At 40.6% G+C, this 17,991-nt stretch overlaps 2 protein-coding genes across 3 annotated transcripts in view; one reads left to right on the forward strand and one right to left on the reverse strand.

Annotated features, from left to right (window-relative positions):
* The first annotated feature begins 120 nt into the window (after positions 1-120).
* On the forward strand, positions 121-12,562 carry HSPD1 (heat shock protein family D (Hsp60) member 1). Its single transcript, XM_063318032.1, has 12 exons — positions 121-201; positions 2,075-2,250; positions 3,325-3,577; positions 4,737-4,819; positions 5,039-5,134; positions 5,371-5,464; positions 6,930-7,098; positions 8,328-8,427; positions 10,207-10,452; positions 11,163-11,337; positions 11,690-11,868; positions 11,954-12,562. Exons 2-12 carry the CDS (start codon positions 2,077-2,079, stop codon positions 12,101-12,103), a joined length of 1,719 nt encoding a protein of 572 aa, XP_063174102.1. The 5' UTR covers positions 121-201; positions 2,075-2,076; the 3' UTR covers positions 12,104-12,562.
* COQ10B (coenzyme Q10B) overlaps positions 12,421-17,991 on the reverse strand; it is an 18,008-nt gene continuing 12,437 nt past the window's right edge. For both annotated transcript variants that reach the window (XM_063318033.1, XM_063318034.1), the window contains exons 4-5: positions 17,175-17,276; positions 12,421-14,175 (exon numbers count right to left, since the gene is read on the reverse strand). In XM_063318033.1, coding sequence (XP_063174103.1) covers positions 14,008-14,175; positions 17,175-17,276 — 270 coding nt within the window. In that variant the 3' untranslated portion in view covers positions 12,421-14,007. The remainder of the gene's footprint in view (positions 14,176-17,174; positions 17,277-17,991) is intronic.

The raw sequence follows: 17,991 nt of genomic DNA on the forward strand, positions 1-17,991 counted from the left end.
GCGGCGCGGGCAGTGGGCGGGCCCAGCAGCGTTGCCGCTACGCTCGTTCCAGGGCGCCCTTCCGCGCCAACCTTTCACGTGGGGTGGGAGGTGGGGCAGTGCAAAGGAGGCGAGAGTCGCGCTGCTTCCAGTCCTTGCGAGTGGTCCGAGGAGCCACCTTGTTCGTGCCGCGGTATCGCCCTTTGCCCGCGCCCGCCACAGGTAAAGCGGGGCCCCGGATCCGGGAGGGCTGGAGGCCTGCAGGAGAACGAGGGGCAGCCCAAGGCAGGGGTGCGAGAATCAATGCTTCTTTCACGTGTTCGTCTCCTGTTTGGGGGGATGGCGCAATGCCAGCCCGTGACCGTCCTGCGGATGCGCTACCCTGTAGCCCCTTTCGCCCCCGCCACCTTTGTATGCTCTTTGGGAGGGTGGGCTTTGTAGCCCAAAGCATCCGGATGGCGCCGGGTTGGGAAGGGCTGGGATCCGGAGAAGGAGATTCCTTCAGCTCAAAGGCTGCGGGACCAGCGGACCGGGCGCTCGATTGCGGGCTAGGCTGGTCAGGGGGCGATCGCGAGAGTTCGCAGCGCGGTGAATTGTTAGTTGGCTTGCGGATAATCAAGACGGAGATCCAAGCAGCCCCACCAACGCTTTCGGGCTCTGCGGGCCTTGGCCTTTCCCCGACCGACCTGCTGTCCCCCGGCGGCGTTTGGACTCTTCTACGATGGGGTTGGGTTACAGCTGCCAGCGGAGCCACGAAGGGTGGTAGTCCAACGCAGCTGGAGGGCGCCAGGCTGGTGGAACTAGGGGGCTAGTCCAGTCCAGCCAAACCTTCGGCGGTGGTGCTCAAGTTAGCGGCCGGGAATTGCTGTGGAATTGCTGGCCTTTGATTCCCCTCCCCCCCCCCCGAACGAAGGTAAGGGGGAGATTCAGCTGCCCCACGAGTTTAGGGAAGGGGGCTGGGGAGCTGCACGTTTTATTCGCTGTAGTGCTGCTCTCGAAGGCCTAGGGGGAGCTGCTGTTCTCTTGACCTTGTGCTCCGACCGGGTAATGAATGAAGCACGTGTGAGGGCCAACAGATATGCTTGGCTTATTCAGTAGACTTTACTCTCTTCCTGTCCTCGCCCCCTTTCTTCTGTTTCTCCCCTTGCATTCTTTCTAATGATAGTGGCTGAGCAGCTTGCCTGCCTTTCATGCTTTGATGACCATTTAAGTTTATACCAACCCAAAGGTACCATCTTAAGCCTGTTTTACAGGGCACTTTGCTCCAAGATGAGATAGGGAGAAAGTGCAAATATCACTTACGTATATTACTTTTTAAAAAATGAATTTTGATAGGATGTGACTACTGTATATTATTACAGCCTAAAGCAGGTTATCAATCTTTTCCTCTCCGTGGAGAGATTTGGCATTTTGAGGAACTTTTATGACCACTTTCATGAAATGGTTGCTGGTGTTGCCAAACACAAAGTATGCATATGGTAGAAAGCAAAAAAAAGAATTGAACTGCATCTGCCCTCTTCTGAGCAGGGAATTTGGCTTGTACGTGGGTGAGCACAAAAGGGCATGTGTATTATTAATATTGACTCTGCTGGTACAAAATGTCTTTTATTACCCAGTACAAAGTAGATTAGTTGAAATGAACACCTGAATCCATGTTCCTATCTCCCTGGTTGACAATACAGTACATTTTCAAAGCTCCTTTAAAAAGTCGTAAGCCAGCATTTAACCTGCATTTCTTGGAAGTGACCTGTCAGTTGACTTATTCAGGGACATTGAATAGGTAGCTCTACTGTTGTGACTGATCACGCTAGTTATACATGTGCTATAATTTCTTTGCCATTAAAAAAAGGTAATCATATTTTGATTGCTAGTCCTAACACTAGCAATAGTCACAGAGCAAATAGACTCACCATTTTGCACAACTCTCTTTTCTAACCTGTGTTGGACTATTTGAGAATTCTGGAACTTTTGGCCCATCATATATGTCAGATACCAGTTTAGGAAAGATTGTTCTGGAATATAGTAGACATAGTTATCTTTTTCCACTTTTGAATATGTTGACTCTGAATTGCATTTTTCAATTTTTCCTTTATAGAAATGCTGCGTTTACCATCAGTGCTACGTCAACTAAGGCCAGTATCCAGAGCCCTGGCCCCACACCTTACAAGAGCCTATGCAAAAGATGTGAAATTTGGAGCAGATGCTAGAGCTCTTATGTTGCAGGGGGTGGATCTTCTAGCTGATGCTGTAGCAGTTACTATGGGACCAAAGGTATTGGAACAAATACACCTGGCATTATGTGGGTATTTGCTTGTGAAATGTCTTGAGATGAGGATGAGCAAAATCCAAAGTACTTTTCATGGCTTGTTTCATCTAAAGTGATACTCTATTTAATTTCAGTGGGAAAATAAAATGTGCTTAAATGTATTATGTGGAAATTATTGGACTTACATCTTTACTTTTGACTGTGCCAATTAGATTTTAATTAAGAACATTTTTCTAAAAAGTTTTGAAATTTACTTCCCTGTGGCATATTAGAATATGCTGTCAAGCAAGCCCATGCAGCATTCTCTGAAGCCTATAAAGGTGAGCACTCTTGACATCACATTAATCAGATGAGCTTAGAAAACTAGTGAAATCTGCCTTCTGAATGTTTAGCCAAGTGTGAGGTCAGTGAAAGTTGCCATAGTCTAATGCAAGTAGAGTATAATATCAGTAGCAAGCCCAAATATACAGTTGTTTGGACAGTAACATATATTTTGCATTTTGTGTTCTGCCATTTTTGTGAATAGCCACATAATTGGAATCCTAATTTTCTTGGATTTAAATGTCATGTTTTAAGTTGTTAAAACAGTATTGTAAACTTGGGTTCAAGATGTATGATTTGATTTCTAATAAGGGATAGGCAACTTTTATCTTTCTAATTTTCAATAAGAGTTCTATTTTAAACAAATCCAAACTCAACAACATGATTGTAGTGTTGCATGTTTTCTTGGGCATATCACCTTTTGTATGCATGTTGGTTTTTGCACACTTTTGGCAAATACATAACTCTGTGCATAATTTTTTTCCTGGTATGTGCACTTTCATGTGTATGTTTCTAACCTACGGACAAGCATGCATTGTTACTGAAGGTACACATTTGGCACTGCTTGCACGTTTCCAGCTCTTGTTTACTTGGGAGCTCCAAATATGTTTATTCATGTTCATATTTTAGAGTAAGATGCGTAATTAATTATGGTGTATCTGTGGTACGTTTTATAGCCTTTTAACTGATCTGAATGGAACCTAAATTTTATATAAGCTCTGCAGGCCAATATTTTAACTTTATTTGTTTTATTTCAGGGGAGAACAGTAATTATTGAACAGAGTTGGGGAAGCCCTAAGGTGACAAAAGATGGCGTGACAGTAGCCAAGGCAATTGACTTGAAGGATAAGTACAAAAACATTGGAGCAAAGCTAGTTCAGGATGTTGCCAACAACACCAATGAAGAGGCAGGAGATGGTACTACTACTGCAACAGTACTGGCACGTTCGATTGCCAAGGAAGGGTTTGAAAAGATCAGTAAAGGAGCAAATCCAGTGGAAATTAGAAGAGGTAATACTAACCTTCATTCCGATGTGAGTTTGGTAATTGGTGTATTCAAGCTTACAGGTAGTCCTCGACTTGTAACCACAATTGGGACCAGAATTTCCATCATAAGTTGTTGTGGTCGTAAATCGAGTCACCATGTGACTCGACCCAATTTTACAACCATTTTTATGGCAGTTGTTAAGCAAATTGCCATGGTCATTAAACAATCCAGTTTCCCCAACGGGCTTTTTTGCTGGAAACATGATCACATGACCACAGAATGCTGCAAACAGTCGCTGGTTGCCAAGTGCCCAAAATGCGCTCACGTGACCGAGGGGAGGTGCGACATTTTGCAGTCGTTAAATGAATGGTTACGTTTGCTGATTTTTCTGAATGCTTTCAAATGGGTCAGCAAACTATTTTTGACAGTTCCATAATTACACAGGAAAAGTGAGACATACGATAATCTGTACATAATGTTACTTTGATAAATACAGTGGTCAGTGTATTGCCACACTGTGTGAATTGTAATCTGAGCTGTGGCCAGGTCCTTTTGAGTTGCACAAAGACCAGATATTTACATGCCAGTTATACAGTGGATATGGCTTTAATTCAAATTTCTCAATTTCTAACACAGCCCTATTTCTAACCACTTCCCCCCCAATACAGCTGTCTTAAATTGCTATGTCCACTTTCCCTTCATTGTCATAGTGCTGCATGATGTTGGGTGTAGAAGTGCAAAACAGAACAGTTTACTTCAGCTTCCTCATGCTATGCCTTCTGAGGCATAATAGAGTCTTGAATGTGTTCATCGCAGTGGTAGGCTAGCGTCTTTACCTAAAACAAATGTTTGTGTGTGTGAGGGAGGGATGGGGAGGACACTTTTATAATAATAACCTTGATATGAGAAGATGATGAGGACAGTTGCAACCACTGTCAAAATCTCTTGTCCTCACAGATGAAACAATGATGTGCTGGTGTGTGGGTGCCTCAGCCACCTCTCAGAGTGAATGCTTGCAAACTTAACCTTGTAACTGTGAGGTTGCTCTGTTATTGAGTGTTGAATGTGGTTATCCCTGATTGCTGATATAATTAGTGGCCTTTGGAGTATATGTTTCTCAAATACCTGTTTACTGTTATGTCCATGGATTATTTAAATACACATTTTTTGTTTGTTTTTCAGGTGTGATGCTTGCTGTGGAGGCTGTAATTAATGAATTGAAGAAATTGTCCAAGCCAGTCACAACTCCAGAAGAAATAGCTCAGGTAATGTCATCTCAGCCTTAAGCAACCAATTCTGTTTTCCAACACAGCGTGAATATATTGTTTAGGCTGCGCCATTTAATAGGGCTAACAAAAGCCCCTGCTTTGGGAACATTTTCTTTAAATGTGTGGTGTCATGCTGCCAACTTTTTAAAGAAAGGTGAGATTTTTGTACTTAGTTTAATCTCCTAGAGAATGTGATACATAATCTTCTATGTACAGGTTGCCACAATATCAGCAAATGGGGATAAAGAAATTGGTAACATAATCTCTGATGCCATGAAGAAGGTTGGACGGAAAGGTGTTATTACAGTTAAGGTAAGGGTTGCACATATGTGACACTGTTCTGTGAACTACTTTGGTCTGTTTTACTTTGGCATTTTAAGTCTTGCTGAGAGCATATAACGAAATGTGAAATATGATGTTTAAGATCCTTCTGGACTTGAACGCTCCATAGTAATTTTAGGTTTAGGTGAGGCACTGACACGCACATGTTATGTACCAAAATTAAGGATCTGTGTTTGGCAATTTACATTACTGCTTTTGAAAAACAGGATGGAAAAACTTTGAACGATGAACTGGAAATTATTGAAGGTATGAAGTTTGACAGAGGCTACATCTCTCCCTACTTCATTAATACAGCCAAAGGTAAGTTGCCATTAACTGAACCACATGTTTTACTCTGGTCCATCAGTCTCATTGTCTTAATCATAGGAATAAACTAATTCATGAGTAGTGGAGTTCCCCTGACACTATTCATTTACTTTTGTGTTCAAGCACACTTTGCTTCAAAGTATAGCAGTGTAGTGCTCTATCTTGACTCAAAATGGGCAAGATACTGTTAACATCAGCCTTAGGGATCCCAAGGAATTACGGAGCCTGTTAAATGGTTATATTGTATATAGTTAAAGTACGCTCTCCTGTTGTTGTTTTTAATTGTATTTTAAATGTAGCTTTTAATTTTTAATCGCTTTTTATGGTAGAAGATTATGATTTTTTAAAGATTTTTTTTTTATTCTGGCTTTATTTTTATAAGTAACTCAAGACAGGGAGTTACACTGCCCAGAGTCACATCCAAGTGAGATGTGCAGCTATATAAATTTAATAAATAGTAACAACTGTAGTTGAGGAATACACAACCAAATGATATATGCTGCAACTTCCGGCCAGCTAAGAATTTTCAGAATTGTGATCCCACCACTTCTGTAGGGTGCCCTAAATAAAATTGCCTTTCAGCCAAAATCAAGATACAGGTAGTCCTTGATTAACGATCACAGTTGGGACTGGAATCTTGGTCACTGAACAAATTTGTTGTTAAGCAAGATGCCCATGTGACTACTTCGCTCAAGGACTGCAATCCCAGTGGTCCCATTTGCAGTTGTTAAGCGATCTGCTGGGTTGTTAAGCCAGCAGAACGAAAGAGCTGCCTGCTGAAGGGTTTCCCCTCCCCTCTGTGCGTGGGGGTGGGGGAGAGGAAACTCTTCAGCAGGCTAAAGGAATGAAGCTCAGATCCTGAAGATCTCTGCTTTGTTCCTCCAGTCCCACCAAGGACTTCCCCTCCACTTGCAACTTTCCCTGCCAGCTTCCCCACTGACTTTCTGGGGAAGCTGGCAGACAAGATTGCAAATGGCGATCACGTGATCACAGGGCACTTGGCAACTGGTCATAAATGCACCCAAAATGCAGTCATATGATTGTGGGGGGTGACGCAACATTTCATGACAGCTGGCTTTACAGGCCATAATGCACCCTTTCCAAAGCTGCTGTTGCTTTGAGCGGTCATTAAGCAAGGACTATGTGTAGATGCCTTGTTGATCCACCTTTGAATGGAATTTGAGTGTGTATGTTTTGCAATTGCCACCCAAAAGCAGTTGCAGGGCCTCTTGCAGACTGCAGATAGGTTGCCACTGCTGTAGTAGAATTTCATCATTGGATACATTTCTGTAATTTAAAGAGAAGTTCATAGTAAATGCAGATGTATGATGAAGATTCTGATAATTTTCAGATACATAATAGAAAGGGTACGTAATTTAACTTTAATAAAATTTAACTGTTCTTAAGAATTTAAAAAAATCTTCATAATAAAGTTCAATACTGTTATGTTCCTCTGTAGGACAGAAATGTGAGTTCCAAGATGCTTATCTCTTAATCAGTGAAAAGAAGATTTCCAGCGTTCAATCCATAGTGCCAGCTCTTGAGATTTCAAATAATCATCGTAAGCCTTTAGTTATTATTGCTGAAGATGTAGATGGAGAAGCCCTCAGTACGCTTGTGCTAAACAGGTAAATTTGATATAAGGATCTTTGTAATTCCAAAGTATTTTCAATGCAAGAATCTGCATCCTGTAGAATCATTTTTATTAAGAAAGGAAGCCCCTCTAATTGTAGTTGGACTTCCATGCCAGTGCACTTAGAATTTTAACTCTGGTCCATTAAAAAAAAGAGAATTTGCTATTATTTGTGTTAGTGGAGGCTGTTTCTGTTGCTGGAACAGAAATGGGATTTTTAAGCAGATTCTGAAGAAAATAGGGAACAGAGCAAAGTGCTAAATGAGATCATTAATGCAGTGGCAAATTACTTTCTCCTTCAGTGCTAGAACGGCACGTAGGGATAGTCTTTATTGTCTTTAATGAATTAGAGTGAAAGCTTGTTCTTGATTATTAGTGGTGAGAATTGAGAATAAGTTACCAAAGCAATTGTGTACTTATTTTAATACATAGTTCAATGACTTGTTAATATAGCAGCTGTAAACAACTGTAGCTCTTCTGATTTTGGTAGGGCTAAGCAAAAGTGTGAAGGATTATTAATTGGGACTGATGCTGCAAACTAGTTAAGGTAATCTGTAGTTACTCAGAGTTTTCATTCATTTAAAGCAGAGATTCTTAACCTGGGGTCCACAAACTTGGGTGGGAAAATCCCAACTTTATCTTCACTAATTTCTACCTTAAATTTAGCTATTCATTAAATGCTTTATGTAGGCAACAAAGTAATGTATGGCTTTAAAATTCCAAAAATGTTTGTTCAATACAGCTCACCATCTAAAATTATTATACCCTTAAAAAAAGAATATAGTTTTGTTATTGGTTTAATTAATAAAAAGCACATTGATTACTTTATTATATATTTGTTGGTGTTTAATATTTTGATAAATTTATTTAAGAATTGGTTTCCTTTGTAATACAAACTATATGTATTTTATTTTAAATACTTTTTTGAGAAGGGCTCTCCAGGTTTCACTGGACTCTCAAAAGGGTCCGTGGGACAAAAAAAGTTAAGAACTAACCTAAAGAGAAATTTAACTGGGGGAAAATTGGATCTTTACTGAAAACCAGGAGTGTAGTTTACTTCAGAGGTTATTTTAGTTTATAAATAATGAATGGCAATAGGTTTTGTTAAATTGCCTATTAAAATGAAGTATATTTACAATTACACAGTTAAATATACTTGGACAGAGAAGGGTTAAAAGATTTCAATCCTAAAGTGTTCGCTGCTTACTGGATCTTCTTTCTCAGATTGAAGGTTGGCCTGCAGGTTGTTGCAGTAAAAGCACCTGGTTTTGGTGACAATAGAAAAAACCAGCTTAAAGATATGGCAATTGCTACTGGTGGTGCTGTAAGTAATCCTAAAAAGAAATGAAAGGTTGTTAATCCATAAGAAATTGGCAGCATTAATGCGAAGTTGATAATCTTTATTTCTATTATATTTAATTTCTAGAGTTGTGGGATCCTAACGTAGCTTATTATATACTTGATTTATTGAAATATTTGATCCTTATTTATATCAAAGGAAAATGTGGGAAGGTGTTTTCTGCCAAAGCAGACTGTTGATCTGCCTAACTCAGTCACCTTTAAACTTTTTAGTTCTAGCAGGCTACTCGGAGGGATGACTTTTGTCAGAAATGTGAAGAGTACTTGCAAAGGGCTTTGAGATTTAGACCAAGTGTGCCCAGTTTTGCATTCCTGCAGTGATAGAACTTGCCATACCATTTTAACGTCAGCTGTCTAGCTCATAGAGAGCCAGTCTGGTGTAGAAGCTAAAGGCACCAGGCTGGAAACCGGGAGGCTGAGTGCTAGTCCTGCCTTAGGCACGGAGCCAGCTGGGTGACTTTGGGCCAGTCTCTCTAAGTCCTAGGAAGTCCTAAGTCCTGAAAACCTTGCCAAGAAAATTGCAGGGACTTGTTCAGGTAGTCGCCAAGAGTCGACACTAACTTGGAAGAACCAAAACAAACAAACACCCTAGCTCATAACTAACTACACTGGAAGCAAGTGACCTTCCATATTGTGAGGCAGGAGCCTTTCCCTTACCACCTAGAAATGTCAGCACTAGAACTGGGACATATTTTGTGTGCTCTGCTGCTGAGCTACAGTTCTGGACTGATAAAAGTGAAGCCTGCATGGATTCTTGGACGTGCAGGCATGAAACTCACAATTCTCTTGTGAGCTGCAGGTAGTCGATTAACCACCATTTGTTCAGTAACCATTCAAAGTTACAGCAGTGCTGAACAAAGGGACTTAATGGCGAGTCCCCAAAATTATGGCTGTTTTTGGTGCCCCCGCAGTCACGTGATCAAAATTCAGGCACATGGCAGCCGGCCTGCACTTAACGACTGCAGGGGTGCTTCGACTCCCCTCACCTGCCTATCTCTCCACTGTCTCTGCCGTTTTGGCCACCTGCATCCTGCCTTGCGGGGTGGTAAGCAGCCCCAGAACCGCGCAGCTCTGGGGGTGCTTGCCACACCCCAGGAAGCCACAGCCGCTCTAGCCCCGTCCCAGGTCTGTGAGCCTGCTGCCCCACGCTCCACCACCCCAGCCCACCTTGCCATCTTCTTGCTCCCGTTTGCACGAAGCCAGTTCGTGGAGAAGCTGTTCACAAAGGGGTGTGCTTTGGCCAGCTTTGCGCAAAAGGGCAATAATAATAATTGCCTCTTTGCGTGAAGCCAGTACCTGCCTTCCTGTTGGCTGGCAGTGGGCACAAATAATAATGCCAGCCAGCCAGGAAGCCTTTTGCCTAGTGGTGAAGGGGCAGGGCTTGGCTCTGGGAACCACACGTAAGAATTGGTTCCTGGAGAAACCACTTGCAAAGGGGCCTGCTTTTGCCAGCTTCGCACAAAAGGGTTTCTTTAAAATTGAAAAATTTAAATTATACTGTTGATGTGCCTGGGCTATAAATGAGATTCCTTACAAATACCAAGAATATGAAAAAACTAGCTGATTATTTCATATTTTATGATTATTAAATTGGTCTCCTGAATTCAAGAGAAACGTTTTTTGATAAAGTATTAGGAAATCTTATTGAAGCAAATAGAGTATTTGTTTTTTAGTATGACTATTGTAAAAATTTGTAAAATTACAACTGGTAACAAAGAATGTTGTTCAATATTACCTATTTCAGGTGTTTGGAGAGGAAGGTTTAACTATAAATCTGGAAGATGTTCAGCCTCATGACTTTGGCAAAGTCGGAGAAGTCATCGTAACCAAAGATGACTGCTTATTGCTTAAAGGAAAAGGTGATAAAGCTCAGATTGAAAAACGGGTTCAGGAAATAATTGAACAACTGGAAACCACAACAAGCGAGTATGAGAAAGAAAAGCTAAATGAACGCCTGGCTAAGCTTTCTGATGGAGTAGCTGTACTAAAGGTAGTTACACTATGGGTTTTCTGTCTGGGTAAAACCAAGTTACATAATTTCATCTTTTTATAATTTTCCTTAGTTAGTAGTGTTTTCTTAGCTGGCAGCATACAAATTGAATAAATAAATAGAAGGATATGAATGGCTTTAACACACTTGAAACTTGGTTAACATTACAGCCTACTGTAAGGTCCCTGAGGTGTTGACTATAACCTACATGATCATTTACCTGGTTCAGATAGGGACAGTAATCCATCATATCCAGAAGGTGCTGGGTTGGGGGTAGTTGATCTAAGAACTGGTTACAAGTGGCTGTGAATGTATTGTATTGAACTTGTACAAGCAGCTGGATTTTGTGAAAACAGTATCTAAAGCAAGGTACAGGAAGGCTATATAGTACTTTCCTCAAATGTGGTTTATGGCAGCTGTGGTTTGTTGAACTCAAAATAATATTTATTTGTGGCCTGAGGCATTTCTTAAACTGGAAAAGGTGCAGTTTCTTCAGTGGTGAACGTAGTAAGATACTTAATCCTGCTATAGAACTGAAGATTAGTGTGGTTAGTTTTTAATGTCAAAGGGAGCTGTAACATTTATTTCTAACAGCAGCATTCCAAGTATGTATGAGAAGCTACCTTTTCAAGAGTCTTTCAGATTACAGAACTCTGCAAATAACTTCTAAGTGAGAACTTGACAACAATCTAAACAAGGATTTCTCTTAGGTTGGAGGAACAAGTGATGTTGAAGTTAATGAGAAAAAGGACAGAGTCACTGATGCCCTAAATGCCACTCGTGCTGCCGTAGAAGAAGGCATAGTCCTGGGGGGTGGCTGCGCATTGCTCCGCTGTATTCCAGCCCTAGATGCTTTGACCCCAGTCAATGAAGATCAGAAAACTGGTAAGTAAATGGCAATTATTTTTTTTGTTACTATAAAACATAGTTGGACATTTAGATTCTAAGTAACTTCAAAACTTTCTGTAGTTCCCTCCATTCTCCCCAGTGTGCCTGTCCTTTCTTACCTACTTCAGAAATTGACTCCAACTATCCAGAGCCTGTTGAGAGCTGGAGAATAGGAGATAAAAGACCACAAAATTAACTTCAGGATTCAGACTTGAAATTTTACATAGAAAGATAGGCAACATATATGAAAAATTGTCAATGTTGGTTCCATTATCAGCAGTGAAATTACTGTCAAATATTTGCATTTATGTGATGAGCTTCTGTAATAACCAGAACTCATTCATTTTAGGCATAGAGATCGTTAGGAGAACACTGAAAATTCCAGCTATGACTATTGCCAAGAATGCAGGGGTTGAAGGATCACTGATAGTTGAGAAAATCATGCAAAGCCCGCCTGATGTTGGTTATGATGCTATGCTTGGCGACTTCGTGAATATGATAGAAAAAGGCATCATTGACCCAACAAAGGTAAGTACAGTTTTCTAATGATTCTGTGATAGTGCCCTTGGGTAGTAATTCATTATTTTATATAATACTCTTAATCCATTCATAGGTTGTGAGAACAGCACTGATGGACGCTGCAGGAGTTGCTTCCCTTTTATCTACAGCTGAAGCGGTAGTAACTGAAATCCCCAAAGAAGAGAAGGATGCTGCTGCTGCTATGGGAGGAATGGGTGGAGGAATGGGAGGTGGTATGTTCTAAGTCCTAGGCTACATGGATGCGTATCATGAACTACAGTGTGCGACCTGATAGTTTAAGTGAACCTTGGGTCAGAGTCAGGCAGGATGGATAGTGACTGCAGAGAAAGGGTCTGTGCTTAAAAAAAAAAAAAAAAATCACTGTAACATTCAGTTACTGGAGTTCAGTTGACACATTACGATTGTTTACAGTCATTGTCCATGCCTACAGATAATTTATTTTGTACTTTGAATAAAGACATTTGTACATTCCTGATACTGGGTGCAGATCCATGTACCAACGCTGTGCTCTGAACTTAAAACCAGTTGAAGCACTTGCAATTCTGCTAAATCAGACTTTATTGGTGCCTGCCGTCACTAAAAAATGCAGAAGCCATTGTGTGCAAGACTGAATAAAATTGTGTACAAAGTAGACAAATATACAATTATGTGACAACTTTATGTAATAAAAAGATTGCTCTAACGTATGGTATGTATTAACTTATTCACAACATAATCCTAATCATAGCAAGTACTAGATTTTCCTGGACAATATTTCTTGGATTTCAGAGCCAACTGGCAATAACTCTTAGTAAAATCTTTTTTCTCAAAGGAAGACAAGTTACTCTTCAAAGGTAACTTCCATATAAAAATTGTTCTCAAGCTATTTTTCTTTTAATACATGAAAATGGAAAGTGAGATGATTAAGCTGCCTTCCAATAATGGCCCAAAAAAGTTTTAATAATATTTTTGTAGCTGAAGGTAGAATTGAAGCAGTTTAGAATCCCACTGTACTTTCATTTAATCTAAGAACTTCTCTTGCCTGAGTAATCCCTTTTCATGATTAAAGCTCTAGGGCTAACTTGATTGTGGGACCTATGAACAATGTTGAAGCAGTTCTGTAGTAAGGAATGCAGCTGACCACATATTAACAGTACCCTCACATTTATCAAAAATAAAAAATGAGGAGTGCATGGTGTCATAAAAGAATATAGGAGATAGTATGTTTATGAATCAAGCAAGGCTTATCAAACTCTATTACAAACATTAAGTGCAGCAATATATAAAATTATAAAGGTGTTAAATTCAAATACACTGTTGCTTTAACTTAAACTATATTTACATATAGTTAATGCCAATGTTACAGAAGCCAAGTCACGCAAACAGTAGTATCCCTTCTCCTGTTTTTCCTAATCTGTTTTCCAACTTTCTAAAGCAGATTGAGAACACTATGGAGGAAGGTGGGAATGTGCTTTGCTAGCACTGTCAGTTCTGCTGGTAGAAGAAAGCCACTAGAAGCAAGCCATAAACCCCCAGGCATTATGGTTTGTCATTAACTGGAACATTTTTAAAGTGAGAATTCATGATTATTCATATTAGACCCAGTATATGTAGCCGCCTGTTGGAATCTTGCAACAGTGTACTACAGTACCATATTAAATAATGTGCTGATGAAGCTGAACCCTTTCTGTAGGATTCATATAACTTACTAAAATACCGCATATTAAGTCTGCTACCAAAGTTTATGTACTAAGAAAAAAGCTTTGCTTTCAGAACTGCACACTACTAGTTAAAGCTAATTTTGAATACTAAAAATAACTTAAATATGCATTTAAAATAATAACTTAAACTTGATTTCAATAGTAAATATTAAACATTGTCAAAATAAGGCTATAGAACTGGTAACAGTGCTGAGTTTTATACATGCTGATGAAAAGATGAGGGAGGCAATTGTAAATGTAGCTGCCACTCAGTGAACTTACCAGCACCTTAGAATTGCACTTGACTTATGTACATCTGCATCTTACATGCATGTTTTATACAGTAGTAGTATACATAATTGGCAAAAAATGCCCCATATAACTGGAAGCGCACATGAGAAAAACATCTCATATGTAAATGCGTTGTCCAAGAAGTTTGAAAACTACTTTATGTATGATGCACTTCATGAAGCATTAACTCTCGAGGTATTCTGGTTTCTGGGCCATACAACTTGGCTGCTCTTCTTTCAAATGCAGCTACCATCTGTTTAACGACTTCATCAAAGAACAATGTGGCAAGCTGAGAATGCAGAAGGGAGCGAAACTCAAAAGAGATCTGTAATGGAAAATAAATTACCAGTCACCCCTAATAATTAAGATGGGCAGGCAGTCATTTTTACATTAATCCATTTTGGTGAATAATGGCTAGTTACAACATCATAAGAAAATCTGGGCATTTTTCTTCTGCAACTTCAATCTAATATTTATAGATTCCAACTTTCATGAATCATTTTGCCTTCATTTACCCTAAGAATAATCTTTCCTATTCAAATGGTATTGTAGCGCTCAGTACAATAATATATAGACAAAATGAGTACCATGGGACTTCGAACAAAAGCATGTGGCATTTTTTGGTTTACTTCCAAGTTACATAGTGCTCCCCACACAACACAATACTTCCTTAGCTTTATTTTTTTTAAAATTTTCTATCCTGCCTTTATTATTTTTATAAATAACTCAAGGTGACAAACATACTTAATACTCCTTCCTCCTCCTATTTTCCCCTCAACAACAACCCTGTGAAGTGAGTTGGGCTGGGAGAGTGGGACTGGCCCAAGCTCACCCAGCCACCTTCCACACCTAAGGCGGGACTAGAACTCTCAAGTCTCCTGGTCTCTAGCCCATTGCCTTAACCACTAGATCTGTCTGTATCCCTTCTCCCACATAATCAGTATTGCAGGTTCGCTATGTTCTAGGACTATATTATTTCTAATTCAAAGTGCTTCACAGTCCTTTGGAGCACATGGGGGCATTCCAACAGTATCTGTCTGCAACTGAAAGCAGCTGTGTCTGCTAGGACTGCATAGCTGTCTTCTATAGCTTGCAGGCCAATCCTAGATAAGATTTAGCTTAAGGAAGTGCCAACAGGTGTTATATGCATGTCCATGCGTGCTCACTCCTAAGGACCATTTTTCTTTAGAATCCAAAGCACTGCACAGTTAAAAATACCTAACCAAGAACTCTTATATCCCCATTTAAGAAGGCTAAATAGTTATATTTAAAGACAGGAGTCTTCAAGTTATGATGGTAATTGGGACTGGAATTTCCATCACTAAGTGATGCAGCCATAAAGCACAATGTTAGTGATGGCAATCCCAGTACTCCCCATTGCTGTCATTAATCACATTCCACTGGTCGTTAGCCGAGGACCCACCCTGATCCAAGCCATTCCGGACTTGGTCCCTCCCAGCACCAAGCCTTGGTTCTTTAATGTGAGGGGCTGCCTCCCCTACAACTCCCTGCAACAGCCTATCTCCCCCAACACATCTCTGTCCTTTTGGCCACCCTGCACCCTGCCTTGCAGGGTAGCAAGCAGCCCCAGAACTGCGCTACTCTGGGGCTGCTTGCCACACTGGCTCAGGGGCTTCATGGCATGCCACAGCTCAGGCTGCAGGAAGTCCGAGTCGAAGTGCAAAGCCGCAGCCACCCATGGAAGCCTCAGCTGGCCCAGGCCAGTCCCAGCTGTGGTTGCCCTCACCACCCTGCACTCCAAGGCCCCTGCCACCCTGCGCTTCACCAGCCCAGCTGACCTCTGCCATCTTCCCCTGGTCTCACAAGGAAACTGTCGTGCACAAATGGGAAGAAAGCCTCATGCAGCAAGCAGCTGCCTCGCAAAGGGCAAAGCCAGGCATGTTTGGTCAGCAGCAGAAGCAAGAAGATGGCGAAGTTCAGCTGGGCTGGTGAAGCATAGGGTGGCAGGGGCCATGGATTGGAGGGGGTCAAAAGGGCATAGATCGGGGAGACAGGCAGTGGGAGGAGTTGAAACGCCCCTGCAGTCATAAATGCGGGCAGGCTGCCAAGTGCCCAAATTTTTATCACGTGACTGCAGAGGTGCTGCAACAGCCATAACTTTGGGGACCAGTCGTAAGTCCCTTCATTCAGCACTGCCATAACTTCAAACGGTCGCTGAACGAATGGTTGTTAAGCAAGGACTACCTGTAAATAAGTACACTGGTCCACTGGTCCACTGACACATTGCATTTTACTAGTCTATATTCTAAAAAATAGTCTTTGTCAATAACAGGCAATAATTTGGCCAGTTCTGACAATTTCCCTGTTCAAAACAACAATATTGAAGATACAAAAAAAAGCTACAAGTAATCCTTGCTTAATGACCACTCATTCAGCGACCATTTGAACTTACAATGGCGCTGAATGAGTGATACTTACTACTGGTCCTCATAGTTGTGACCATTGCAGTGTCACGTGATTGTGATCTGGGCACTTGGCCAGCTTGCCATTATGACATTGCAACATGCTGCAGTCACCTGATCACCATTTGTAACCACTGTTGGCTTCCCACAAGCAAGGTCAATGGGGAAGCCAGGAGGAGGTGGCAAATAGCGACCACATGATGTCACGCTTAACGACAGTGCAGATTCACTTAACAATGGCAACTGGAATTGCCATCACTAAGTGGTGCAGTCACATGATATCATGCTGTAAGACCGAGTCCTTAGCAACAGAAATTCTGGTCCCGAATACCCTCATTAACTGAGGACCACCAGTATTCAGAAAAAAAATCCTGAAAATACCCAAAGCAAATTGTATTTGAATGAAATGCTGTGAAAAAAACAATGAAATGATAATGAAATTGCTAGTGCTACTGGAATAATTTATTAGTGGAATAATTTATTCCATGTGTATTAAAAATTTCTTGGAAATAAGCATTTTTTTATTGCTTAAAAGCAAGTTCATTAAAGGTGGATGGCTGCAACTGAAAATTACGTCTCACAAACTCCCTCAGTAATTTTGCAATCATGATTTAAAGCAATCTATACAAAGCCACTTTGGTGTAGCGGTTAAGGCACTAGGCTAGAAACCAGGAGACTGAGAGTTCTAGTCCCACCTTAGGCACGAAACCAGCTGGGTGACCTTGGGCCAGTCACTCTCTCTCAGCCCTACGAAGGAGGCAATGGCAAGTCACTTCCATAACATGCACATTAAAATACATATTTAAAATGCTTAATTAGAACAATACTGCAACCAGACATGGCTTCAAAAATACATTCCCCTGGTCTCAAGTTATTCTGGAAGGCTTATTTTACTACTTACTGAAAAATCCAAGGTGCATGTCCTTTGATAGCCAGGAATTCCTGGACTGAAGCGCCACACAGTTTCCAGATGATTAAATAATTTTCCATCTGTACATGATGCCTGTGAGAAATTTTAATTAAATAAATTTATATCACAATCAAAATTCTGAACCCCATATTTTTTAGAATACAACTTAATTTCTATACTTTTGTGTATTACATGATCCATACAATACCACAGTAAGTGCAGAAAAAACATCAGAAGTATTTTTCAGCATGGAGCAAAATTGAAAGGAACACTGCATTAATCTGTATAAAAATCCAAGATGAATGAGCTTCCTCTTAGAAGAGTCCAGCTTACTTTGAGCTTTGCAACTGTTTCTCAGCAGTATTTTTTCACTTCTGCAAAGACAAAACCTGTTTTCTCAGGTAAAAGTAAAAAAAGTCCAACAACTGAAAAAAAATCAACTTGAAGATGGATAATTTCTTAAAAAGTGTAATCTAATCCTTACAACTGCTTTATTTTCATTTCTTCTCTTTGGGAAAATTCTTTTATTTTTCCTTCTGAAGGATACACTTCAAAGAATCTATTTCATGTTGGCCCAACTATAGCAATTACTTTACAGGAACAACCTTCTAATCTTAACAGTGCCTCAAAAGAAGTTGAAATATGCATTACAGAAACAGCCTGGAGGTAAATAGGAAACATCCGAGAAGCACAGAAAGGAATTAAAAAGCTGGTGGAAGAATTTTCCAGCTTCAGTCCCCAGCACCTGCACTTGAAAAGGATCAGATAGGAGTGATATGACCCAAGACAGGCAGTGCCAGTTTCAGTA

The sequence above is a fragment of the Candoia aspera genome, chromosome 1 (genome assembly GCF_035149785.1).
Source record: "Candoia aspera isolate rCanAsp1 chromosome 1, rCanAsp1.hap2, whole genome shotgun sequence".
NCBI lineage: Eukaryota > Metazoa > Chordata > Lepidosauria > Squamata > Boidae > Candoia > Candoia aspera.